Source organism: Colossoma macropomum, unplaced genomic scaffold (assembly GCF_904425465.1).
Source record: "Colossoma macropomum unplaced genomic scaffold, Colossoma_macropomum, whole genome shotgun sequence".
Classification (NCBI taxonomy): domain Eukaryota; kingdom Metazoa; phylum Chordata; class Actinopteri; order Characiformes; family Serrasalmidae; genus Colossoma; species Colossoma macropomum.
The window spans coordinates 34,761,851-34,789,197 of NW_023494790.1; the positions used below are offsets into that span (position 1 = coordinate 34,761,851).

At 40.4% G+C, this 27,347-nt stretch overlaps 2 protein-coding genes across 2 annotated transcripts in view; one reads left to right on the forward strand and one right to left on the reverse strand.

The window, feature by feature from the left end:
• The first annotated feature begins 234 nt into the window (after positions 1-234).
• csf3a (colony stimulating factor 3 (granulocyte) a) lies at positions 235-3,336 on the forward strand. Its single transcript, XM_036571772.1, has 5 exons — positions 235-275; positions 606-775; positions 990-1,097; positions 1,871-2,014; positions 2,689-3,336. Exons 1-5 carry the CDS (start codon positions 260-262, stop codon positions 2,893-2,895), a joined length of 645 nt encoding a protein of 214 aa, XP_036427665.1. The 5' UTR covers positions 235-259; the 3' UTR covers positions 2,896-3,336.
• A 10,053-nt stretch (positions 3,337-13,389) lies between these two features.
• Positions 13,390-27,347, reverse strand: part of med24 (mediator complex subunit 24) — a 52,023-nt gene continuing 38,065 nt past the window's right edge. The window contains 7 exon segments of the mRNA XM_036573189.1: positions 13,390-14,061; positions 17,050-17,198; positions 19,297-19,377; positions 22,006-22,105; positions 23,322-23,415; positions 25,564-25,745; positions 26,732-26,996. Coding sequence (XP_036429082.1) covers positions 13,945-14,061; positions 17,050-17,198; positions 19,297-19,377; positions 22,006-22,105; positions 23,322-23,415; positions 25,564-25,745; positions 26,732-26,996 — 988 coding nt within the window. The 3' untranslated portion in view covers positions 13,390-13,944.

Sequence of the window (27,347 nt, forward strand, 5' to 3'; positions counted from 1 at the left end):
AAGAGAAAAGGGGACTAATTGGAGCACTTTCGCATATTTCACATTAATATTTGAAATTAATATTAATGACTCACTGGACATCAGTGCAATAATGTATTAATCATTTTACGAATGGGTGCGGGGCAAAGGAAATGGTTTCATCATATCTTCAGTGACATCAGGGAGTTTCCGCCATGCTTCTACTTAAACAACCGCGCATCTTAGGCCTGTCAGTATCTCGCCTGTTCACTGAAACTTTGAACAAGTCAGCAAAGCAGTAATGCATCTCTTCCTCGGTGAGTATCTGATTATTTTGTCCATTCCCTACACAAGCTGGCACACAGGAAACTAACCTCTCACAGGTTCAGATCAGCTCAGTTGTTCTTTCCCCCTTTTAAAAGCCTACTTTGAGAACTTTGAGAAACATCTTCTTTAGATAGATAAAACTATTCTGCATTAATGAAGAATTCTCTTCATTCTCTTGAAGAGAGCACCTCACTCTACAAGAGTGTAAGACTAATGCAGTGCAAGTGTAGGGTGTCCCCTGCTGGCGGTCTACACTGTTTGCAGTGGGCAGGCCTCCTGCTTAACCAATAGGCATCATGTATCCCTCCTACATTTCCCAGGACTCCCCCTGGCCCTGTGCGCCTTGAGCCTCGTAAGCCCTGCACCCATACAGGAGCCGTGGAAGGACATGCAGGATACAGAGTTTCAGGAGGCGGTGGAAAGCGGGCACAGCTTGACCAGAAAGATACTGGACGACATCAATAAACTGCACAAGTCATGGGTCCACACGGTAAGGGAGATGTTTGTACAGGTCCTTACTGATCCTTAGTTAGGCCTTGGGGTAATTTCACAAAGCGGGTTCTCTCAGTGGGGCTGGATGATGCAAGCTAGGAGGAATGAGAATAGGGGTGTCCCTTATCTCCTCCTCTGCTTGACCAAGCTTAGATTTTCTGGTCAGGTTCTTTTTGAGCATGTTTTTAAAATACCTCTCTGGATGTTTCCAGAGCTTTTCTCTAGACGAAAAAGTCTCATCCAAACTGGAGTACTTGAAGAAGATCCTCGATTTGCCTGCGGCACCTGCTATTAAACCCCTCTCGGACAGTTTCACACTGGTAAGTGCACGTTTTACTTTTGTGAAGAAGAAATGAAATGAGGTACAAATTTGGTATAAATGCTTTACCACATGAATAGACCCCAATGATTATATATATATATATATATATATATATATATATATATATATATATATATATGCATTTACAATGATTTACACTGATGTTTATACTGATATAACCTTGTATAATTGCTTGTATGTAGCTACAGTTACATGCATAACATTTTATAGAGCAAGAGTATATCACCTCATAATAACAGGTTCACAACACATTGTTACAAAATCTGTTTATATGACTAATTATGAATGTTTTAATGTTGAAAATAGGACGTAAAACATTACTAGAATTAAACTATGTACTATTAAATACACAGATTATTAAGTTGTAGGTCCTGAATGACCAGTTAGATGTGCTTATCTCACTGCTATTATGCACTGAAATCAAATTTCCTTAAGCCGTAAATAAAGTGTTGCATGTAGGGAATAGTGCATTGCAACTTTAGTGTCTATGGTGTTCTTGTGAACAGATATTATAATATGCTATGGCACCTGTCTTATGAAGTCCTATACTCTTGCTTTATGGATGTATCTATAATTACTAATAAGCAATTAAAAAGGCATTATAAGGTAATATGCTGCCAATATAACACCTTATAAATGCATTTTTAAAGCATTAAAAACACACAAGATTCACGGGAAGTACTGCCAAAAAGACTTGTGTCTGACCTTCACTGCCCAATGCCTCACCCCTGCCCCATTCTCTCCTTACAGAGTGCTTGTTTGAGTCAGATAGCCAAGGGTCTAAAGTTGCACCAAACCCTGCTGACGGTGGTCAGTAAGTTATCGCACACCAAGTCTGAGATGGTGGATGGACTTCTGTGCGACATCCGAGATCTTCTATTACAAGTCCGCAAGGTAGGTACCCTTTCTTTGGGTAAAATCTAGAGTAGGTGACAAAATAGAACCAACTGACCCACAGCTATGGTGCTGCAGCTGGAACATTCAGTGGTACTTTACTTGAACCCTGCCACATAAATGACAAACAATTCATATGCTCTCATGAATGTCAAGGAATATGACAGTGCTACCATCACCGATAACTGTCCGGACAGAAGCCATAACATTTTAAGTCATGGCGGCTAGAAAATAGCATGCGATATAAACAGGCATGGCCTCTGTCAAGGCAATTATGGTGACCTGACACTGTTATATTACTGAACAAAAGCTCGCAAAAGAATATGACATCTGCCCTGACATGTTTATGGCAGGGTTATGCCAATGTTATGTCGCAGGTGTTACATATTCAGTTGATCCAATGTTAAATTGCAACGTTTCTCTCCATTGTAAACACTTCCACAACTTCAGGCACTTCAAACTTTCACAACTTCAGGCACTTGACAGCTGTAACGGGCCTTCTTATCTAATCCGTCAAAGCCACAATTGCCTTCTGTCTTGAAAACTAGATTTATGCCCCTGTGAAAATTCCGAAAGGCCTCCAGCCTTGTGCCTTGTGATTTAAGCATTACATGTTCTTTCCCACGACAAATGCCTTCACTAGTCTAACTGTTTCTCCTCCTCGGATCTTCCAGATGCAGGATCTGAAGAACTTGCCGAGCGACCAGGAGACCCAGGCAGTATCAGAGAGCCAGCTGCAGGAAACCTTGGCTCCCAAAATAAGTGACGAACATATTTCACATGTGGCAGCACACCTGACCCTTCACCAGCTGCGAGAGTTCGGCAAGGACGTCAGACGCACCTTCCGGAGCATGACCGTGCCTTCCGACTTGGACAACTAGACCACACTTGGAGCTTTTTAGGAGCTGAAGAAGAAAGTCTGAAGGATATTCTGGAGATACACAACATTATTTACCATTAGCAACCCGCTTTTGTATTGTTTACTTAACGTCTTCACATACAGTCACCTTGAAAGAAACACTGTATTTTTCTATTTGTTGTGATGTTTACTGAGTGAAATGCATGACCCGTTTCATAAGATCTGTGTCAAAGGAAAGCACAGTGACCTCACAGTCATTTGATCACCACTCCGATCTCCGGGGGAAGGAACTCATTTTTGTGGCTTGTCATGTGAGGATGTTGATGAAGTTGGTAATGTTGTCTTTGACCTCCAGACAGCTCAGCCGCCCATGCGCTGCCCATTTTAGCATCTGGTTAAGCCCTATTTAATCTGAATCAGGTGCACAACTGAATAAGTTTGTTTATTTAAATGTATTGGACATATTTACAGTAATTATTTATTTTTGAATGTGTGAATGTATTTATTTATATAACAGCTTTATTCAATTGTTTTATTATTTATTGTAATATTTTATTATTAATGTTATTTATTTAAACTGGATCATGACAGTGACTCATTTTCCTGAGTTACTGCTGTGTCACCTCCGTATGTTCTATTTATGAGAACATTGCGCAACATTGCTTACACTAAGACCTTATGGTTTGAGTAATGTGTGTTTTTTTTTTCTTTAAACACTTTCAAATGACTTTCAAGTGGTCTATTTTTGTGTAATACGATCATTTGAACCTTTATGAACTGTATGTTTTTTTTTTAATAAATAAAAAGCCTTGTGTACACAACATTACTTTCGTCACTGTCATTTTCTTTTTTGGCAATAAAACGTCATTTAAGTAAAAAAGAAAGTAAGTCCATTTAAATAAGGCATGTTAAAAATGTTCTTAACAAAGCAAAGACAGGATTTTCTACAATTACAAATATTCAGACATTTAATTTGGTCACTTCTTTTTGTAAATTTTGATATTTGTATATTTCTCAATAAAGTGAAATGAGGCTGAGCTTTTCCACATGAAGTACAACAGTCTTGATGCTACTTTCATAAGGTCAGTTAGAAAAAGTACAAATGTTCACTCTTAAAGATGGTTCTTCAAGGGTTCTTTAGTAAAGAAAATGGTTCTATATAGAACCATGATCACTGTGAATAAAGATGATTAAGTTGTTCTTTGCATCATGAAAGAGTTTTTCAGATTGATGGAGAATGTGCTGTAGATGGTTCTTTCATGATGCAAAGAATACTTTATTCATGTACAGTACAACCTTAAGAATTAGGGTTCTTCAAGGGTTCTTTAGTAAAAAAAGGTTCTATACAGAACAATGAACATTTAAAGAACCCTTTGCATGATTTAAGCGTTCTTTGCATTGTGAACAGGTTCTTCAGATTGATGGAGAATCATCAAGCTTGACACAACAGAAGACCCCATTTTGGTGCTATATAGAACCCTTTTCAAAAACGTTCTATATAGAACTATCTACAGTATCTTCTCCATCAACCTGAAGAACCCATTCATGACGCAAAGAACCCTTTAATCAAGCAGAGTGTTCATGGTTCTACACAGAACCATTTTCTCTACTGAAGAACCCTTGACAACCATAATTTGGTAACCCTTTCTTTTACAGTCCCCTAAATTCTAGGTATTAACTAGATAAGTGTGAGGTACAAGCTCCAAAGTACTAGGTAATTATTTTAAGTGACATGATGGTAAGTACCAGGATAGTCTAAATTAATTATACCGAAACGTCTCACAGGTTCTAGGTATTACCCAGCTAAGGGTAAGGTATACATTCCAAAGTACTAGGTAATTATTTTAAGTGACATGATAGTAAGTACCAGGATAGTCTAAAGGAATTACTATGAAATGTCTCAGAGGTTCTAGGTATTACCCAGGTTAGTGTGAGGTAGAAATTGGGTAACATGATGGTCAGCACCATTACAGTCTAATTTAATTACACTGAAATGCCCATCAGGCTCTATGTATTAAGTTTAAAAGAAACATGATAAAATACTTGAAAACTGGAAAACTATCTCGAGCAAAAGGGGACACTTACAAACCTGCACACAAGTTTGCAATAAAATGATGCATTTCAACAGGAAATTAATAAGAAAATTATAATGTTTTGCATTGTAATGTACAGGAATTATTGTGTCAAATGACAGAGTTGTCAAAAGGCTTTAATAAACAGGTTTTACCATTGTGGCAAATCCTGCTTTCTCTTACAGTCTGTTTACAGTTGCATAACAAGTGGCAATTTTTCTGAACTTTGTGGTCAGAACAGAAAGAGTCCCTGCTTTCTTTTACAGTTCAGTTTCAGTTTAGTATCTGGGTACTAGATACATACTATTTAAGACTCTACAGATTCGAGTGACCTGAGCTCCGACTCACATCCTGTTTATTCTTTTGAACTTCCGGGTAATACATTATAACACAAACACATTCCCTCTAATATTGACAATCTAGTACCCATGTGTCAAACACAAGGCCACGGGCCTGATCTAGAACCTGTGAGATGTTTCATAGTAATTAATTTAGACCATCCTGGTACTTAATATCTTCTCACCTAAAATAATTGCCTAGTACTTTGGAATGTATACCTTACCCTTAGCTGGGTAATACCTAGAACCTGTGAGACGTTTCGGTATAATTAATTTAGACTATCCTGGTACTTACCATCATGTCACTTAAAATAATTACCTAGTACTTTGGAGCTTGTACCTCACACTTATCTAGTTAATACCTAGAACTTAGGGGACTGTAAAAGAAAGGGTTACCCATAATTTTAGGTGTGTACACTCTTAAAAATGATAGTTCTTCAAGGATTCTTTAGTAAAGAAAAGAGTTCTATAAAAAATGTAAACATTACAGAACCATTTACATGATTAAAGGGTTGATTCTATATAGATTCTATATGGAACTTTAAGATAAGAACTATAATTTTCAGGTGTGAACACTTTTAAAAATTATGGTTCTTCAAGGGTTCTTTAGTAAAGAAAATGGTTCTAAATAGAACCATGAACACTCAAAGACCCCTTTGCATGACCATAGGGATAAACAGGGTCTCCATCAATCTGATTAGCCCTTTAACAATGCAAAGAAGCGTTTAATCACGCAACGGATTCTTTGAGTCCAGAAGAACCCTTTTTCAAAAACGTTCTATATAGAACCATCTACAGCACATTCTTCATCAGTCTGAAGAACCATTACATGCAAAGAATCTTTTAATCAAGCAGAATGTTCATGGTTCTACATAGAACCATTTTCTTTCCCAAAGAACCCTTGAAGAACCATAATTGTTGGTGTGCAGGGTCTACAGCTGTAGGTTTACTACATACAGCGATCAGACATAACATTATGACTAGTTCACTTCTTTGTATTCCTGAAAAAAGTTGTTCTTTTTTATTTATTTATTTTTGCCCAACATTCTCCCCAATGTGGTCACTCCAAGTCTGCCTATCTAGGCCTCCCCCAAAAAAATACTGGGAGGTTGACTAGCAAAGCCTTTTCCATAAAGAAGCATTTAAAGTGCCACTGCATCTTTTCAAACTGCTGCTAATGCAATGTCATTGGGTTCAACACGCTTGGAGGAAAACACTCAATGCTAATTCTGTGACTTCAGCTAACATGTGCATTAGCTAGCATCACATTGAGCCATGGAGAAAGACTGAAGACAATTATGCTTTCTTGGACTCGTTGCCATGGATGGCTGTGGCATCAAACTCACAATCTCTTGACAACAGAGCCAACGCTTAGACGGTTGTGCCACTTGGGAACCCCAATCTGGTTGTTTTCCAACCTTTTGGTACCGAGTCTCATTTCGCTCACGCTTGTCCTCGGCAAAAACATCTAGTTTGTGACTCCGATGACATCTTTGGTGTTGATTTGGGGAAATGTGGAAGATGGCATCCCCAGCATGTTACACATCCTCATGACAGTGACGTGTATGAGTGTTCTCCACAGGAAGAAATCTCGTCACAGGACGTGGCTGCGAATGTGGCAACTCCAGAGTTATTTTTACGCCGTCCTTTCGCCCATTTTTCATCGCTGGTTTATTTTCCACATAAGTCATCATGTGCTTTTCTCCAATCTTCATTTGCCACTCTCTCTTGTCACTGTTTGGGGAAATCCCCCAAATCTATCTCTTTTCTCTTAAAGGGTACTTTAAGTTTCCCAGGATTTCCACAAAATACAAGCTGTCCTTCCATTAAAACTACTTCAACTCCATCCACCCAAAAAAATACTCTACGTTTTTAGGACATTTCTTGCCACTGTTGGAGCAAAACATTGTATTGTATCTCAATTTTTATCATTTCTTTTTTATTTTTGGGCACCAATTGAACAGCTGCCTATTGTGTTGTGTGAAAATGGCACGATGAATGGACCAATAGAAATGGTCCAAAACTGCTTGGAATATCTTTTTTACAGTACGTTTCATTAAAGGTTTTCCATCTCCTGTAAAGTAAACGTTATAGAGATATGAGGTTTTGTTCCCCTCCTAGAAAAAACAGCATAGACCAGCACGGCTGGTCACCAGTAAAACCAGCATATGTTGTGTTTTGGATGCTGGTATGCTGGTCAAACAGCATGACCACGCTGGGTGACCACCTAAACCAGCACCAGACCAGCATAGACCAACTCAAACCAGCTTAGAAAAACTTAGTCAAGCATGGAATGCATGCTGGTCTGTGCTGTTTTTGTCAGCAGGGTTCAACCTTCCCCCAACCGTAGTCGATCGGCCGAGACACGTTTGGTGTCTGAAGTTTACTTTGTTAGTTCTACACTTGAGCTACAAGGCTAATGTAGCTAACATGCAAAGGAAGCTAATACCTCACCAATTAGCATCACGCTAACTGCCTGCCAAACGTCACACTTTCCTCAAACCTTGTGGAATTGATCAGTAATGACCAATAGCCTTGCTAATGTGGTCTGTGTGGTCACACAGTCTCAGAAACCACTTATAATTAGCACAGTTTGAGTGAGCAACCATTACTCATTAGCTATATTAGCCTTGTAGCAGCACTACAGAACTATAGAACTCTTCAGAGACCAAACCTGACTTTGCTCATTAGCAAGTTTGACTTTCGGCTAAACCGCGGCTTAAAGTTTTGCAATAACGCTGACGAACAGAATGATGTACTGAAACTGTGGTTTGTTAGGAAATAAATGTAAACAGTAAACGAGTGTTTTTCTAATTGTAAAACTTGTGTATTTTAGATTTAGCCATAAAACCTAACCAGAGATAATCAGTACTGGTGGGCTTCCGTTTTAGGCAGAAAATGTTGGACTGGAGATCAGAGTGGAAAAGAATCTAATCCAATCCGTTGACAGATTCTCTAACAGATAATTCAGATTTAAACAAGGAATCTTACCAGAACTGTTCACAGTGGTGGTGATAGGAACCAGACGTCCAGCTCTAAAAGCTCCCTCACAGAAAGTTATTAAATGAAACGGTTATATTTGTTGCCGGACGCCTTGGACATTGTTTTACGATAGTTTTGAGGTAAGATTTTGGCCTGAAACATATATATTTTAAATATGTTCATGGCGGAGGTACATGCAAGGCGTTCTAAGGCAAAACAGTATCCAATGTAAGCTTATTATTTTCCATTTTTCCACTACTTTACCAACATCAGCATTCATAAACTCATAAGTTCAGTTTGTGTTGTAGACTTCGTGACCCCTGGTTCCATTCGCCACCACTGTAAAGAAATCTGAGTCAGTTTCTCTACAATTAACTATTTCACATCAAAACCAAATGACTGTTTGCATTTTAATCCCTTTTAAATGAAGTACTTAAATTACAAATAGTTCATTTTATGTCTTAAAAGGTTTTACAGACAAAATATCAGGTCTTTATTGGCTGATTATATTTCGACACTCAAGGTTTCAATATCGGTATCAGAAAAGATAAAGTGGTGTTGTGCTGTTTTTTAATTTGGTAAAATAATTAATAGGGTAATATTAATTATAAGATTTAGACGTCTGCTGTCTCAACTCAAACCTTCAAGTGTCTATCTGCCTGTGGGGGTCTGCTTTTCTGTTCATGACCAGTGAACATGTGGGTGACCACAGCCGCTCAACTACATTAATCAAGCAGGTTTTCAATCTAACGGCAGGATGCCAAGAAGATAGCAGCTCTGCTCTTCGTCTTCCCCACCGAAGCTTTGGCAGCATGTTTAGGGCTGCCACTGTTGCAAGACCCACTTCCCAGTTTCGGTTTTCCACATCATAGTCTTGGGTTCCCCCAGGCCGTAGTTTCCTTTGTTGTAAAACAACTCATGTGGCTTGTTAAGGGCTTTATGATTAAAGGATGAGTCGAGTCAGGTATGTTCAAACAGGAAACACAGTAAAATGGACAATGCAGTGTGTTTCCCAAGACTATGACGGTGGTCAGTTCAACTGCCGGAGAATCATAAGAATCTCTCAATCAAGTTGTGATATTTGCGTGTCAGTACATGTGGGAAAATCACTCCTCTGCACTGTCTACATAGTAGCCTGGCATTGCGTTGTATTGTAGGCTTTCTAGGTGACGCAATGTATTCCATTTCCACCAAATGGAAAGTGGGTGCATAGTGTGTAGTCAATTTCCAGGAAATACAATTGCATTGTGTGCTAGAGTGAGACTTTCCAACATGAGACGTAATCTCATAACAAGAAGAAGGTGTTCAGTGGTGCTGAGGTCAGGGCTCTGTGCAGGCCACTGGAGTTCCTCCACACCAAACTCGTCAAGCCCTTTATGGACCTTGCTTGGTGCACATGGGGCTCAGTCATGCTGGGACAGGAAAGGGTCTTCCCCAAACTGCTGCCACAAAGTTTGTATGCTGTAGTGTTAACATCACCCTTCACTGGCCTGAAAAACAGCACCAGCCCATTATCCCTTCTCCACCAAACTTTACTGTTGGCACTATGCATTCTGGTAGGTAGTGTTCTCCTGGCATTTGCCAAACCCAGATTCGTCCATCAGACTGCCAGATAGTGAAGCCTGATTCATCACTTTCCAGTGCTCCCGAGTCCAGGCGGTGTGCTTTACACCGTTCCAGCCGACACTTGGCATTGAGCATTTTGATCTTAGGCTTGTGTGCAGCTGTTCGGCCACAGAAATCCAGTTTGTGAAGCTCCCACTGCACAGTTCTTGTGCCGATGTTGCTTCCAGAGGCAGTTTGGAACTCTGTAGTGAGTGATGCAACAAAGGACAGACCATTTTTACACATTACGTGTGTCAGCATTTAGCAGCTCCACTGAGTTTGTGTGGTCCACCGCTTCGAAACTGAGCTGTTGTTCCTCCTAGATGCTTCCATTTCACAATAACACCACTTACAACTGACCAGGGCAAATCTAACAGGGCAGAAATTGCACAACCTGACTCTGATGACAGTGCCACGTTTAAAGACGCCGAACTCTTCACTACGGCCCGTTCTACTGCCAGTGTTTGTCTACTGAGGTTGCACGGCTATGTGCTTGATTTTATACACCTGTTAGAATGGGTTTGGCTGAAACACATTTAATCAGTAATTACACTTGGCCATACAGTGTACCTGCTTTCACAAATAAGGCCTACAGAGTCCTCTGCAACTTTTCCAGACCAGATCACAACAGCTGGATGTTATTTAAAGGGGTTCCTTCGCTGGGTCTTTGAGCAGTGTCACTATGTAGCCAAAAGGGTTTGAAATTTAATTTCTAAGTTGTATTTGTTATTATCGTGGGTATTTATTACATTATGGACAGCTGAAGGTTTTGCTTCTTGGCTGATGAAAATGTTAGATGCCTCCTTTGAAAGATACAATGTACAAAGTGTACGACTACTGCAAGTTTCCTCTTGCGGTTATAACTGAACACGTCACACTGTCGACACTTTTAAAACAGTCAGCAAAATAGATTATTCCCTCACTGGCTGAACAACTTGCAGACTTTCTAGCTCAGTTCTACTCGCCAATGCAACGCGAGGTCTTACATAATGTGTACCAAGCACAGGTCGAACGAAGCAACAGAATATTTGCTTTGCAAGCAAAACTGGTCACAAAGAAAACGTGTAGGCACAATCTCACCTCTATGGTTTCACACATCTGTAGACACATCTTCCATGGAAAGCCCAAGTGTGGTCACCACAAAACTAACTTTTGTTTTCCAACCATCACTTTTTTTTCTCTGATTAAAAATTATTTTTCTCATTTAAAATTTGATTCTTGAATCTTTTTCTACAAAATTACAATTAGTTTAATTTTAAAGGCCTGGATTAATGAACAATTATTTGACTGAAGGATCATCAAATGACAGCACAGTGAGGACTGTGATGGTTCTTTGAGGGTTCTTTAGGAGTTTTATATAGAACCATTTCATGCTTAAGTGGTCCTTTGCATGGTAAAATGGTTCTTTAGACTGACGGACAATGTGTTGCATATGGTTCTATATAGAACCTTTTCAAAACAAGTCTAGAACCACATACAACACATTGTCCATCAATCTGAAGAACCATTTGACCATTTAAGCATGAAATGGTTTTATATAGAACTCACGGTTCTAAATAGAACCATTCCCTTTACTAAAGAACCCTAGAAGGACCATCTTGAGAGTGTAGTTTAACTTTCTAAGGCACTTTCTGCAAAAAAATGCAGCTTTTTAAGAATTTGCCAAAGACTGCACACTTAAAAAAAAACATGGTTCTTCAAGTGTTTTTAGTAAAGAAAATGGTTCTATACACAACCATGAACACAAAAAAACCTTTGCATACATAAATGGTTCATTGTATCATGAAAAGCGTTCTTCAGATTGATGGAGAAGGTGCTGTAGATGTTTCTATACAGAACTTTTTTGAAAAGCGTTCTATATGGCACCAAAAAGGGTTCTTCTATTGTAACAAGCTTGACATCGTAACGATAGAAGAACTCTTTTTGGTGCTATTTTAAAAAAGGTTCTATGTAGAAACATCTATAGCACATTCTCAAACAATCTGAAGAACGCTTTCACGATGCAAAGAACCCTTTATGAACGCAAAGTTTGCATGAAGTCTTGTCCATGGTTCTATATAGAAGCATTTTCTTTACTAAAGAACCCTTGAAGAACCATGTGTAGTTTCCTTGGCATTACACTGATGAATGAACTAGAGCAACCAATTTAAAGGGTTTGTGGCTGATAGGGATACAGATTTTAGGCGGTAACATTCAGACAACTGATATCAGAAAGTATAATTTAATGTCAGATTTTAAGGTTTTATAATAACTCTAAGCTCTAATAAACTCATTATTTGACTGTTATTGATTATACAGTAGCTACATAAGCATTAATAAATGGAATTGTTAACTGTTTACTTAGGGACATAGAAATAACCTATGTTGAGTTGAAGGAACCTAATCGTCAATTAGGAGTTTGTTCATGATTATTATGTGACACTCATTGAAGTATTGAGCTTTTTAAGATTTCTTAACTGCATTAGAAATCAATCATTATAAATAGACACATTTCTGTTTCAAAACTAACGTTAAAACTATGTTTTATCTACTATGCTAGTTTGTGATACATAAACGTTTAAGTGGTTAATATGTAATTTCTAAAAATATTAATATCATTATTTGGTCCCTTCTCTTAAAGTTGCAATTATATAATATTTAAATAGACACATTGCGTTGCTTTATACACTAAGTCATTTATCAAAAGCATTTACAGTGCTTTAATTTTGTATTGTTTGTACAGTCTGTATGCTAAGTTAATTTAATAATTAGGCTAGTAATTCAAACTGTAGCACTTATTAATGCACAAGTACCAATTCTATAATTTTTATCATTTTTTTTAAATCATTAACAAACAATTAGATGATTTATGCTGCTAATTTTAGGAGTCTGTTATAAAGTGTTGCTAATACTATTTAATGACATACAAATTTCAATTTTTTTATTTTTGCAATGTGACAAATTATTACAGCGGTTATAGCATAGTTACTATAATGACATAATAACAGCATTATTACTTTAATTATTATTATTAATTACTGCTAGTTTCCTTTTTTGTATATACTTATATATACTTTTGTATATACTTCAGTGACCCTTATTAGTCCCACAACGTGGAGATTTCACCTCCTCATTTAACCCATCCGTGCAGTGAAACACCACATACACACTAGTGAGCACACACACTAGGGGACAGTGAGCAAACTTGCCCGGAGCGGTGGGCAGCCCTATCCACAGTGCCCAGGGAGCAGTTGGGGGTTAGGTTGTGTTTTGAGGGGGGGGACCTTGCTCAATCTGGCAACACTTAATTGGTTACTCTGCATGGTTTGAACTAGCAGCGCAGTCTTTTTAACCATGGTCTTACAGACTAAAAATCAACATTTTCGGCTTTGTTAGATTCTGTAGTTTGCATATTAAATAAACACAAGAACAGAAAAGAGAAGATAAAATTGCTTTTTCGCGCTGGCCTTAAAGGGTCACTGGCCAAACTGCGTAAACAGCGCTCTTCTGAAACAAAACAGAACTACAAGAGCCAAAAAATGAATTCATCATGATTTATTAAGTATAAAAAAACAAGTTCTATATACAGAGATGAACCAGTTTTCAGTTTTGTCTACCGGTTGACGGTAAGCACCAGCTGATGCTGCCGAAATAAACGCTGTTCACAAGTATGACCACATCTTTCAAATCACAACTAAGTGTGAAGCCACAACGTGCGCACTGCTATGAGCGTTTTTGATGATGGACAAAAAAAAAAAATAATGTTTATTACTGGAAACTACTCTTGTGCTCGATGAAGCACAAGATACAACCCAAGTTTTGCCAAGTAATCCATCACTTTTATCTCGGTGTCATCCGCATGAAGCCTTAAATTTCTTTCTTCTACCAAGAAGCACTTCAGGATGATGGCGGTACGTGTTTAACAACGACATAGCATTTTAATGCGACTGAACTCCGTAACGAAGCAGTGCAGCTTTTTATCAGTGAGTGATGAACTGCAGGAAGTGCATGTATATTCTCTGAAACTCGGCATCAGTGATAAGGCGTGAAGTTCAGCCCAGTGAAAGTATGAAGAAGGCTGCATGTGTGCTCATACTACAGAGCAGCGATGGCTTTAGCTGCCACTCTTCTGCCCAGAGGAAGAGTCAGGTCTGTGATGGACAGGACCACTTTAGGTTTGGCCAACGCGTGCAGCTTCATTAGCTCGGACACCTGCATAGGATGCACACAAAAACAGAAAAGCTTAAAGGGGAATTCAAAACTTCAGCATAATTAAATGTTTAAAGAGTGGTTTGGTGTGAAACGCTCAGTTCTAGAGAAACTTACAGTCAGAACTGTTCACAGTGGTGGTGATAGGAACCAGACATCCACCTCTAAAAGCTCCCTCACAGAAAGTTACTACATGAAGTGGTCATGAATTCACTGCCTGATGCCTGAGACACTGTTTTGATGTTGGGCTAAAAAGTAATATTAGAAAGCCTTTCATGGTGGAGGGACACATGTAGGGTGTTCTGAAGCAAAATAGTCCCCAAAGAAAACATGCTTTTGGATTTTCCACTGTTTTACCATCAACTTTACATATACAACAGAAACTCTATAAGACTTGTGTAGGTTCACTGGTGGTTTTAGAGTTATATTTGTGTTGTAGTCATGGCGACCCCCGGTTCCACTCACCATCACTGTAAAGACATCAATTCACATCAAAACCACTGTGAATGATTTATGACTTTGTTTACATGTCAACTATTGAATTATGCAGTTTGTGCAAAATCAGATATATAAAAATCATTATATATATATATATATATATATATATATATATATATATATATAAAATCATATATATATATGATTTTATATATATATATCTGATTTTGATATATATATATATATATATATATATATATATATATATATATATATATATATATATATATATACACACACACACACAAACTGTATATTTACATTTCATGATTAACCATAATGTTAAGTATGTTTGTTCAAAATATTCCAGTTTCCGATAGTTTCACACATTTATACATTCCTTTTGTATGCTGGACATTCCAAAGAGGCCACGATATGTGCTTTAATGTAATAATAACAAAAATAAATAATAAACATTTAACAATATAATATTTAAAAATAATTATATATTTTTTTCTTAAAAATCCAAAATAAAAATGTCATATTAGACAGTTTGGCTGGATTTTTTTCTTACCTACAAAGGAGCAACAAAATTTCAATATGTAAATCTTTTGAAGTCTTTGTTTCAGTGATGCGTGATCAGTTTTACTGCATGCTATACTGAATGGACAGTCGAGTTCATGTTCCACCGCTGACTCAGAGCTTAGTGCTCAGTCACGAGTGAAATGACTGACGGACAAAAAATAATATTTTTCAGATTTGACGACTGAGTTGTTTCAGTGTTTTATGCTGAATTTGCACAGATTGATGGTCATTCGCGTCTTTTGGGAATCAGCTAAACTGATCAGCTCGCCTTCCATCTCTGTTTCTGTCCCTCGGCTTTTTAATAATATTTTATGATAAAATATGATGAATAAACCTTTAACTCTGAAAATGGACTGGAATCCACAAAGCTGTAACAAAAGATGAAGCTTCTGAATACTGAAGTGTTCAAATTATGTGGGCCAGCAATACTTAACAAGTGCGCTGGTACAACTGCTAGCACTTAAAAAACTGACTTCAGGGACGTTTTAAACTGAAATCTGTGCTTTTTTGTCTTGTTCGATCTGAAGTAACATCAATTCGCCGTGTTGTGGAGTGACGGAGCGCTACTTCAAGTTAGCCAGCTGCTAAAAACAGCTAGCCAGGAAAGACAGCGCTCTCCCGCTCTCCAAAGCCTCACAGCTTCCTCAGTTTATTTCCGTTTAAATCAGGGCTGTAATTTACACGAACCACTGCTTTCTTTCACTTTCATTGCTTGTGAATGCACTAATACTGAAAATATGACTGGGCGCTGTAACAGTGCTGTAGTTGTGAGGAGCAGACGTGATTTAACGCTGCTAAAGCTTGTTAGGAGGCACTTTAATTACTAAAGAGGTGAGTTCGCTGTAGGACAGTACAGTTACACCACTGACCTCGTCACTCACACTCGGTCACAGGAGAACAGATCGCCGGTCGCTCCACTCAAACAGGGAATATATAACTCCACAGACGTTGCTAAAGTATATTTGGCGACCCTTTTTTTTTACTTGTCGCCCCATCCATCCATCTATCATCTAAACCGCTTATCCTTCTGGGTCGCGGTGGGTGCTGGAGCCTATCCCAGCTGTCATTGGGCAGAAGGCAGGATACACCCTGGACAGGTCGCCAGTCCATCGCAGGGCAGACAGACATACACATTCACACACCACACCTAGGGGCAATTTAGCATGTCCAATTGGCCTGACTGCATGTTTTTGGACTGTGGGAGGAAACCGGAGTACCCGGAGGAAACCCACGCAGACACGGGGAGAACAGGCAAACTCCACACAGAAACGACCCTGGCCGCCCGGTCGGGAATCGAACCCAGGCCATTCTTGCTGTGAGGCGACGGCGCTACCCACTGCGCCACCGTGCCACCCTACTTGTCGCCCCTTCTCTCTCTAATCATGTCGAAAAACTCAGAAGTGCACCGTAGAAAACGCCACCAGGGCTGTCTCCAGAACACAGAAGTGTGAGAATGGTGTATTATATCAAACATGTATCGAACATATGTTATATTTCTATCGAGGAAAGTTATATTGCGATAATTATTGTTATCATTTTATCGCCCAGCCCTAGTGTACTGTCTATTTCATATGCAGCTTGTTATTGAATTTAATTTTAAACTGACACCTGCGCAAGGAGAAATGATTATATCTGAATAAAGGTTTAGTTTCTGATCTGATTATAGGGTCAAAATAAGGTTCCCTGATGGATAAAACCTTCCTGTCAGATTGATATTAAATGGTATGCATAAAATGAGGTAAAACAAAGTTCATAAATCCTCTCTGAGTAAAAGCATTGATTATTTGGATGGCCTTACAGTTTTTAAATACATTTTAATCATCAAAATGTTCGTTGTTGACCCAACAGCTCAACACATAAAGCTCGGCTCAGATTTCTGACCTCTTTGCCTGCTGAAAAACTGTGCAACCTTGCACTTCCGACACTTCACACATGCCTGCGCTTCTTTATCAGTGATGTGTGACTCACCATAGTGAAGGGCATGAACTGCAGAATGCTGCCGCGGCTGCCCTGCTCCGAGCATTCCACACACTCCTCAACGAAGCTCTGCACAAACTGTGTGTGAGGACCCGCCGTCTTGGAGCCCAGGATGGAGGAGATCAGCAGGAACAGATTCGCTACATAGAGAGAGACATAGACAGAAACTGAGTACTGAGTAAATTTGCAAGCACATAGTCTGATAACTGCAGAATATCAGATTTTGGCACTAATTCTTTCACCATATTAACAGGCACTTTATCTGATAATGTGAAAGCGGATCGACGTGAGTCGTTCATTAATCAGATTTCTTTCTAAATGCACAATGTGCACCTCTGTCGTTGCTTAGCAGTGCATCAATAATCTCTCCAAATAAGCAACGCGATGCACAGTTCAAGCTTCTTGCTGCAGTTTTCTTCTCTAACACGGACTCCTTTACTCTGCTTATGTTTCGCTTGACGTCACACTGAATCGTCACCGACATTTTGAGGACCGAATCAGGGAGTGACTGCGAAGCGCGCTGCCTTCAATTAGCTGTGCTTTGGGAATGATTCACCTATGAGACGCATCAGAAGCCGAGAGACGAGAGACACACAGACCTTTAATTCAGTGTTTTCACTCCAGGTTTGGAGCCCCTGCACTGTACAGTTCAGTGTTTCTCTCTGCTGTTCACCTCGTTCAGCCCAAGAAGGGATTAATTAGCTGATAATATCAGGTATTTTAACCAGGAAACCACAGTTATGCAGTGCAGGGGTTTCAGGACTGGAGCTGAACTCTGAACTAACTGCACCAGCAAACTTACAGAATCACGTCTGTCGAAACACGACGTCGTTTTCAGACCCACGACATTCAGTCTGATATTTAACGCTTATGTTTCTCCATTCAAACCTCATTTAAATCAGAAACAGAGAGTGAAGTTATACCGGCTGTCTGCAGCTCCGTTAGGGGGCGACTGTTTATCTCTCGGGTGATAACATCAGCTAAAGTTATCTAAAGGCCAGCGTTGATCTCATCTGTGTTAATTAGCTGAAGTCATTACCCTCCTATGATCACAGAGTTTTTCTCCTCTTTATGCAATACCAGGGTTACCCACCCTGACGTGAAGAGTTGGTGGGCTTCTGTGCTTTTAGATACTTTGAGAGACTCTTCAGATTAGGGAGAGGGGCTGATTATGAGATCAATATAAATGTCAGGAAAACACAAGTGGGACCAAGAGTTCGGAGGGGAAACAGTATAAGGATTTTAGTCGAGGCAACATTTTTTTTCTCTTCCAGAGTCAGGAGAGTAATTTTAGCCTTCTTTCTCCTCTAGTTACGTTCGTGTGGAACAGCAAAGCCAGAAATTCAGTACCAAATATGGCGGCCACAACAGAAAAGTCACGTGACTGAAACCCTAGGATACGGGTTCAGGTCGCACGTAATGCTGTCCATTGTCGACAAGTAGCGCCTGCAACTTTGAAAAGAAACGTTTACTGTTTACCGCAGGGATGCCTAATGATCAATATGTTGATGAGATCGACCAGTTGATCGCACAGTGCACCTTGGTAGATCATTCAAACAGGCTATCACATTTCAACACTTTCCTACTGCTTCTGGCGGCGGACAGGTCAATGTGGTTGACCGACAAGTGTGGCCACTGTCTCTTTAATTTACTGCTTGTTACCATAGCAACGCCACAGCCGGTCTAAAGCACTGCTGTGAATGTGCCTCTCGAGGAATCTAATAAGTCTTAATTTATCGGTAGCCAGTTAGTGTAGCACCATTTTTGCATTATCCTTTCGCAACCTACACTGAGTCTTTCAGAGACGAGTGCGAGACCTGCACAAAGAAACAGAGCAGGAGGAGGACTGTTTTTTACAATGTCAAACTCCAAATGCTTCTGCTTGTACTTGTTGCCAAGTAGCCATCGCACTTCCAAAGAAGGGGAACATCGAGAGGCATTTTCAAGCTATACATAGAAACTACGACGACGAATCCCAGCTAAAAGTGAACTAGTACGCAAAGCAATCTATTTCATTTTGGCACCTGGATCGCAGATCGCATTGCATCAGCGACCTCACTGGTTACATTCAGATTGAAGACCCAATCAAAAAGAAGCTGCTGTTCCAGAGTACAATCATAAAAATGTCAGTTTGAAAAATCAGTCAAATCTAACAATTTTTTAAAGCGAACATCGACAATACCGACGTGATTCTGGCATCACTGTGTGTCCCCACTTCACACAAAGAGCGGAACTGACCTAGCACACGGTTCAGAGGTTCTCGCATGTTGACTGTGTGGAGCTGAGAGGCTGACAGCGAGCTACTCATCGTCCGGTCACCTGCAAAAGATAAATAAATAAACAGATGGTTAGCAAAACAAAGCAACCAGAAAACTAACATTAGCATTCAGTGCTCGTCATTTTTGAAAAATTACACAACCTCCAATTCGAGCTTCCGTCTTATGCGAAACTCCTGACAACTTGAAAATTTCCCATCATGGTTCATCATATTCTTCAGTATTATGGAGATATTTTTAATATATACTGAACAGCACTCATCCGCTTTGAAATCATTTCCCCACACTTCCCCTCTAATATCTTTAATAACACAGAAACCAACTGCAAAATAAATATAAAGTCATCACCAGGGTTACCGCTGTATGCTGCACAAATTATACTGTCGTATGCAAGTTTGAATACCCCGATCAAATGACACGTTTTGTTGATTTTGAAAATAAGTGAAAACATCCTCTACAGGGAACTTAAATATCACAATTTTCTGCAAATTTCGGTGGACAATACGTTAAAGAGTCGAACATATCAGAAACATAAAACCAAAAGTAAAAATCTGCCATAACTTTTTCACAGGCAACAATTAATGTTTTTTCTCCCATACTTTAAATTAGGCAAATAAACAGTCACTGTACATAAAAATGTGCAGTTTGTTCTCTGTACAGGATGTGTTTTACCCTTATTTTCACTTAGAAAATCAACAAATGTCATTTGAGCAGAAGCACCCAAACTTTTGAATATCTGTACCAATGTAAACGTGTATAACTGCAACTTTTTAAGAAGACGCTAAGCCTACATGGTTATTGCATCGCTTGCTGCATTCGTAGGGACTCAGTGCTCTGAGAACAAGAAAACTACAAGGTACTTCTAAATGGAAATGCGAGAGAGGTTTTCCAGCACAGCTAAACCATCGTATTTGCAATATTTACCATCATAAATTAGCGGTGCGTTCACATTTACCTTCTTTCGTATTGAACGTTCTCTTCAGTTCGGTCTGTTTTGAAAGGGGTGAACACTCCACCCGTACACAAAGCTATCTATTTCATTTTGGCACCTGGATCGCAGATCGCATTGCATCAGCGACCTCACTGGTTACATTCAGATTGAAGACCCAATCAAAAAGAAGCAGCCATCAAGTAGGTTTTTTATTATTATTACTTTGAATTGATTCATGCAAATTATGAGTTCTTTCGGCTCAGATGGTGGAGTAACAGAGCAGTAAACAAGCACTTGTGTAATTTAGTGCACTTTAGCCGCTGCAGTGTGAAACCAACCAAACCAAACGAAAACCAGTGTCACTAAAACCCGAACCTGGTTCAGATCTTATCAAACTAACTATGTGTCCTCTTGCAACTTCAACTCACCGCATCCTGTTCTTTACAACGGAGAGCTCTGCAGGTGCCTAACGGCTTGCGGCAAAAAAGTTCCACAGCTTTCAACCATATGCAAATGAATGCAGCTGCCACAAAAGTAACATTCCAGCAATTCACACACTAAAAATGATTCTTAACGGTCGCTGTTCAGAATGTAAACAGTATCTGAAGAAGTTAATCAAGTGTTGTTTTTGGTTTCAAGTCAGCTGGCTAAATTTGTTCATCTCCAGCCTCAGCATGTTTAGCCAACATACAAGCATCAACTTTTTATACAAGTTTAGTCGTATGTACACTGCGCTGTGGCCAGCGCTCGTCCCCCGGGCCTCGATAAGGCCTCGCTTTGGGACCAGAGGCGGTGCCCAGGAGGCGGGGCTCGGGACTCGCTCACTGTTATCTCCCCGGCCGTCCTCACCGGGCTTCGTCCCCGCTCTGAGCTCAGGTCCTGTGGCCGTCATCGGGGTCCGGGGGACGGGCGCTCGCCACATGCGCATGTGCAAACTTTGTGCATGCGAGTTTAAGCTTAATGCGTCAACTTTTGAGAAGTGTCAACCACTTTCATTACACTGGTTTTATAAAAAATATATATTACTATGGAAATATATTCCATCAGAGTTACTGAAGGAAAAAGGGCCTAGCGTAGAAACTGAGAGACCTCCGAAACAGACAGAAATAGCATTCTATGTCTACTGTAAAAAGGGGTTAATGCATGTGCTTACCTGGGCTTTAGAAGGCAATGAACCAATAAGCTCAGTATTTAAAAAAAAATCTATTTACCCTTAAAATCAGGGACTGTTACATGATTGGCTAGATTTATTCAAAGGTCTGCCCTTATGCTGACTGGTGGCTGTAGAAGACGCATTTGATTTGGAAGTTGGAGCGTTCCAAGTTTCACGATGGACGAAAGTGGAGCGCAAAAATGAAGAAGCACAAAGGAACCAGATGGGGTGTTAATGTCAGCTACCTCAGCTGGGCTATTTTGACGTGGTCTTTGCTTTTACTTAATCCCCTTAGTAACTAGTTCTGCTAATCAGAAATACTGGATCATGTTGCCCTATACCAGTGGTCACCTGGTCCTGGAGATCTACCTTCCTGCTGCTTGTTCCAACCACGACCTGCCACACCTGCTCCACTAACTAACTTCTCCAGAAGTCCTTGTTTGGATGGATCAGAAACAGGGGAGCATGTTAGATGCACATTGTAACTAAACTCTGCACGAAAGTAGAACTCCAGGAGGAGGGCTGGTGACCCCTGCATTATATCCATTTTACAGGTTTCAGCTAGACCTGCACCTCTGGTGACTGACCTGGGCTTGATAAAACCGCCGGCTCGTCCTCGTTGGAGCTCAGCAGGCGCATCAGTTTGGATGGCTGCGTATCGTCCAGTGGAAAGAGACTGCTATAGTCCTGTTGACCAATTAAAGACAGTGTTAGGGGCTGTGCTTATTAGCAGTGTTAGTGGTGCTAGTTAAAGAACAGCAGGTTGCATTGTGACTCGTGAGACGTGCAGGGAGACAGTTTCACATGACGTCACACTGTATAGTCGCCACCATTTTGAGGACCGAATCAGGGAGTGACTGCTCTGCGCGATGCTTTCAATTAGCTGTGCTTTGGGAATGATTCACCTGCGAGATGCATCAGAAGCCGAGAGACGAGAGACACACAGACCTTTAATTCAGTGTTTTCACTCCAGGTTTGGAGCCCCTGCACTGTATAGTTTAGTGTTTCTCTCTGCTGTTCACCTCGTTCAGCTCAATTAGGGATTAATTAGCTGATAATATCAGGTATTTTAACCAGGAAACCACAGTTATGAAGTGCAGGGGTTTCAGGACTGGAGCTGAACTCTGAACTAACTGCACCAGCAAACTTACAGAACCACGTCTGTCGAAACACGACGTCGTTTTCAGACCCACGACATTCAGTCTGATATTTAACATTAGTGTTTCTCCATTCAGACGTCATCTAAATCAGAAACAGAGAGTAAAGTTATACCGGCTGTCTGCAGCTCCATTAGGGGGCGACTGTTTATCTCTCGGCTGATAACATCAGCTAAAGTTATCTAAAGGCCAGCATTGTTCACATCTGTGTTAATTAGCTGATGTCGTTACCCTCCTATGATAGAGGAGTGTTTCTCCTCTTTATGCAACACCATGGGATCCTTTACCCACCCTGACGTGAAGAGCCGGTGGGCTTCTGTGCTTTTAAATGCTCTGAGAGACTCTCCAGAATAGAGAGGGGCTGAGTATGAGATAAATATAAATGTCAGGAAAACACAAGTTTGGTAGCTTTCCGTCAGTTTACGGGGGACCAGGAGTTCAGAGGAAACTGTATAAGGATCACAGCCTGTTTTATCGACTTTGTCGAGGTAAGGTTTTTTCTCTTCCAAAGTCAAGAGAGAAAATTTAGCCATCTTTCCCTAGTTACGTTCGTATGGAGAAGTGAAGCCAGAAATTCGGTCCCAAATATGGTGGCCACAACAGAAAGGTCACATGACTGAAACCCTAGGATAATGCAGAACAAAATGCACAAGGCGAAAAGTTCAGATACTTCGGTAATGAAAACAGGCGACATTTTAGAAGAGTGGTTATGCAGTAGCAGGTGATTAAGAAGTGTTCTGTGTAACCTCTATATCTTCTCGTTGTCTCTTGCGTTGCCGGGCCGAAGTGTGGACTTTATGGTGAGATGAGTGGGAGCTGAGTGCGCACCACACGGATAACCTAAAACACACACACACAAACATGAGCACAAAAATGAATGGTATTTATGCGGCGCCTGGAAACTATCAACGCATGACATTTTGAGCACTTATCTCCAGAGTTCATCAGGGGTTTCAACATAAATCACTCAAGTGCCGCAGCAGCAGGCAAGAGAACATGTGTTTGCAGGTGGTTGCATAACTGTGCATGAAAGCAGTTTTGACAGACAAAGTAGGACCAAATCTGTGTTAAAGTCGCACCAAATTTGCAGTTCTAGTTGCAACAAGGTTGCATGCACCAAATCTCAAAGTTGCAGTAAAACTGGAACCAAATTTGCAGTTCAATTCACATTAAACTTGTAGCTGAAGTCACACTTCAAATTTGCAGTTAATATTGCAAATGGGTACACCAAATATGATACATACATATATATATATATATATATACATATATATACATATATATATATACATAGATTTGCAGTTCAAGCTGCACCAAATCTGCAGTTAGTCACACCAAATTCGCAGCTCAAGTTGCAGCAAATTTGCAGCGAATTTCTCATGTTGTATCAAATCTAAATCTATGTTTGAGGTTGCACCAAATGTATGATGAAGTCACAGCAAATTTGCAGTTATAGTCGCTCCCAATTTGCAGTTCTAGTTGCGCCGAATTGACAGGTACATCTGCACCAAGTCTGCATGTACCAAATCTCAAATTTGCAGTTAAAGTCACACCAAATTTAAACTTCAAATTTGCAGTTAATATTGCAAGTCAGGCGCCCCAAATCTGATAACCGCACCAAATCTGCAGTTAGTCACACCAAAATTGCAGCTCAATGTGCAGCAAATTTGCAGTTACATCAAATCTAAATCTGTGCTTGAGGTTGCACCAAATGTGTGATGAGGTCGCAGCAAAATGAGGTTGATGAGGTTGCAGTTAAAGTTGCACTAACTTCACACAGCAGGTAAAAGTGGCCTAAATCTGATCCTTTTCTTCATATGTGACAGAGATGTGTGTCTGTGGGTCAGTCTGAACAGCCAGATCAGAATTCATGCAACTTTTACGTCAATCCAACTCCACATTCATCATAATTTCACACTGCTGAGACCTCATTTAGGCTGATGTTTCTGTACAAAAAAGTAGAAGAGACGTATCCAAAACCCTCCGTGTTCGAAGAGATTTCAAAAGAAATGGCTGAAGTTTGAAAGCAAAGTTTAAAGAATCCGAAGACACAAACCAAAGAAGTGACGGCACCCTTTTTACAGCTCAAACACATTCTGGGTGATGAGCCCAGCTGTCATTCAGTGAAGCTTCATCATGGCTCCTGTGATGCTGGTGAAGATGACACTGAAATCTCCGGGAGCGACTGGCGTTCGTTGGCCTCTGAATGAGTGTGCAATGTGAAGCATTGTTGTTTTGCGCATGCGGGTCAGTTTAGGAGCTGATCTCTTCAGACTGTCGCATACAGATCACATTTAAAAGATAATGTGAACAGCACAAAACAAAAATTTGGGCCCCTTTTACTTTGCAGTTAAAACTGCACCAAACCTGACTGCGCCAGATGTGCGAGGGCAATGAAGAGTATCTTAAGTGCACCACTGACAATACAGTTGATGTCAGCTGGATGTCTACTGCCAGAAAGCTCTGACTAAAGGCTACTGGACATCTTTAGAAGTTGTATTCCTGGAAAAAGGTTTCCTTTCAGAATGACTTCAAGAAAAAAAGACAGGAGGTCAGATCAGGGAGGTCTATTTCTGTCTGTGCAGATGTCCGGTTCTGCCTCTTCTTTGTAAAGAGAAAATGGAACTGGAGAATGAATGAAAATGAGGAACAATACTAAAAGATAAATATATAGTAAAATTCAGGATGAATGGATGAAGCTGAGAAAGTGAAAATCCAAAAAAAAGAGGAAGCAGAAAGTAGGAAAGACGGTGCATCAGCCGTTTTTTGGTTTCATGACGATGCTATCTGACCATTTCGGACGCAGCAACTTTTCCTAGCTGCTACTTCAACATTGCCAGGAAACCCATTTTGAAGTGATATGAGGTCCCCAGTCATTTTAAACGCGGAGGCAGGTGCAAGACACTCCAGATCTAAAGATCTGAATCAAAATGTTTATGAATTAACAGTTCTTTGAGCTTCAGGTTTGAGGAAGGAGGAGGGGCTTACTTGGCAAGGGCTCTGCCCGGCGGGTCTGCCAGCTTGTGCCAGTGTGCGGGGTCAGTTAGTAAGTTGGGCAGAATGTGGCCGAGCAGTGTGAGAGTGACCTGCTGCAGGTCCAGGCAGAATATACTGTAGAGAAGTTCCACTACACGGAACGCCCACTCCTTACGGGTCTCCTTCAGGAGCTCCTGGAAAACACAAACACACAGCCTGTAAGAACTTCCGCATAGAGCTTTAAAGAACCCAAACCATGGAAAACAAAATTTTCCTCACCTTTTTGAATTAAAAAAAAAGTTCAGTCGCATGCAAACATGGTTAAAGTTTCAAAACATTCTGTTCACTCCACAGTCCATATTTTGAAAATAAGCTGTCTGTTTTTTGTCACAAAAAGCAAAATATTTACATATCCACCTATATTTACAGCTTGTTTAATTTTAAAATATAAAGAGGGGTTGGAAAATGGTTATGAATTATGATTGTTTTTGGTACATAAAACCACACAAATGTAAGTGGGCCTTAAAAAGCAAAGTATGGGCTTGAAATTTCGGTCCAAATCTAAATAACCATGACCCAACCAAAAGAAAACGTTCTGAGTCTAAACCAAGCCCGAACCTGGCCCTAACCCGGCTAACTGTCCAGAACCTGGACCAAAAACCAGCCCAAAACATAGCCCAAAACTTCTCTCACATCCCAGAACCCTGCTCAAAAAACCCAGCCCTAAACCAAGCGCAGAACCCAGCCCAGAACTCAGCCCAGAACCCAACCCAGAACCGGACCTGAATCTCGGTCCAGAACCCTAATCCCCGTCCAGAAACCAGCCGTAATCTTGGCCCAGAAACCAGCCGTAATCTTGGCCCAGAAACCAGCTGTTATCTTGGCCCAGAAACCCACCCAAAACCCAGCACAATCACAAATACCAAATTTCACTAAATGTAAGTAATTAGTCTTATCAGCCAAACGGACAGCCAATAAACATGCATTTCCCAAAATCCATTCCGCTGACTGGCTGACAGGCAACTATGGCAAAACACGTATTATCATTGTATATTAACATGAGAGACTCCACTGTGCCAAATTAATAATCGCTTTAATAGGTCATAAAAGCAGGGAGGAAGAATGAAGCGAATGAAAACTAAAGTGGGGTAAAAATGCAGGGCCAGACAAACTAACTCACCTTTACGAGGTTGTTGGTGAACCAGAAGACCCCGCCCATGTGCAGCAGACTCTCGAGCAGGTGCAGTGTGCGGGAGTCCACCCAGCCTTTAGCCAATATCTGGCGGAAGTGAGTCTGCAGGGCCTGGCGGATGGGCTGGCGAGGGGGCAGGAGGCTGCGGTATGGGATCGGCTCCTGACCCTCCAGGGCTGGACGCAGGGACACGCCCGTCTGCTGGAAGACGTCCGCGCACATGTGCTCCAGGATAGAGCTCATAATGACCACACTAAAGAGAGAGAGAGAGAGAAAGAGAGAGAGAGGGACATAACTGTAATAATCTAAGGTGGAGCAGGAATTAATTTTAAAGCCTAAAACCTAAATACAAAGCTAATTCAAAAAAAGTTGGGACAGTGGGGGGAAAAAACACAAATAAATAGTGTTGATCACCCCCTTTTTGTGGTGTTTTTAATTAAATACCTATAAAAGACAATTTGCCAATAATTTACCTACTCTCCCAACTTTTTGGATATGAGTTTGTATTACAGTCATTGATGCTTTCAGTACAGAGTCCGGGTCGGGCAGTATGAGAGGAAGTGCGGTAATCAGTCTGGTGGTCATGTTAGGCTAAGGCTAACCC

Excerpts from the sequence above, each read along its gene's own strand:
- csf3a (XM_036571772.1), top strand. Across the intron at positions 776-989 it reads ACAAGTCATGGGTCCACACG|AGCTTTTCTCTAGACGAAAA; the intron begins GTAAGGGAGATG and ends GGATGTTTCCAG. Across the intron at positions 2,015-2,688 it reads TTCTATTACAAGTCCGCAAG|ATGCAGGATCTGAAGAACTT; the intron begins GTAGGTACCCTT and ends CGGATCTTCCAG.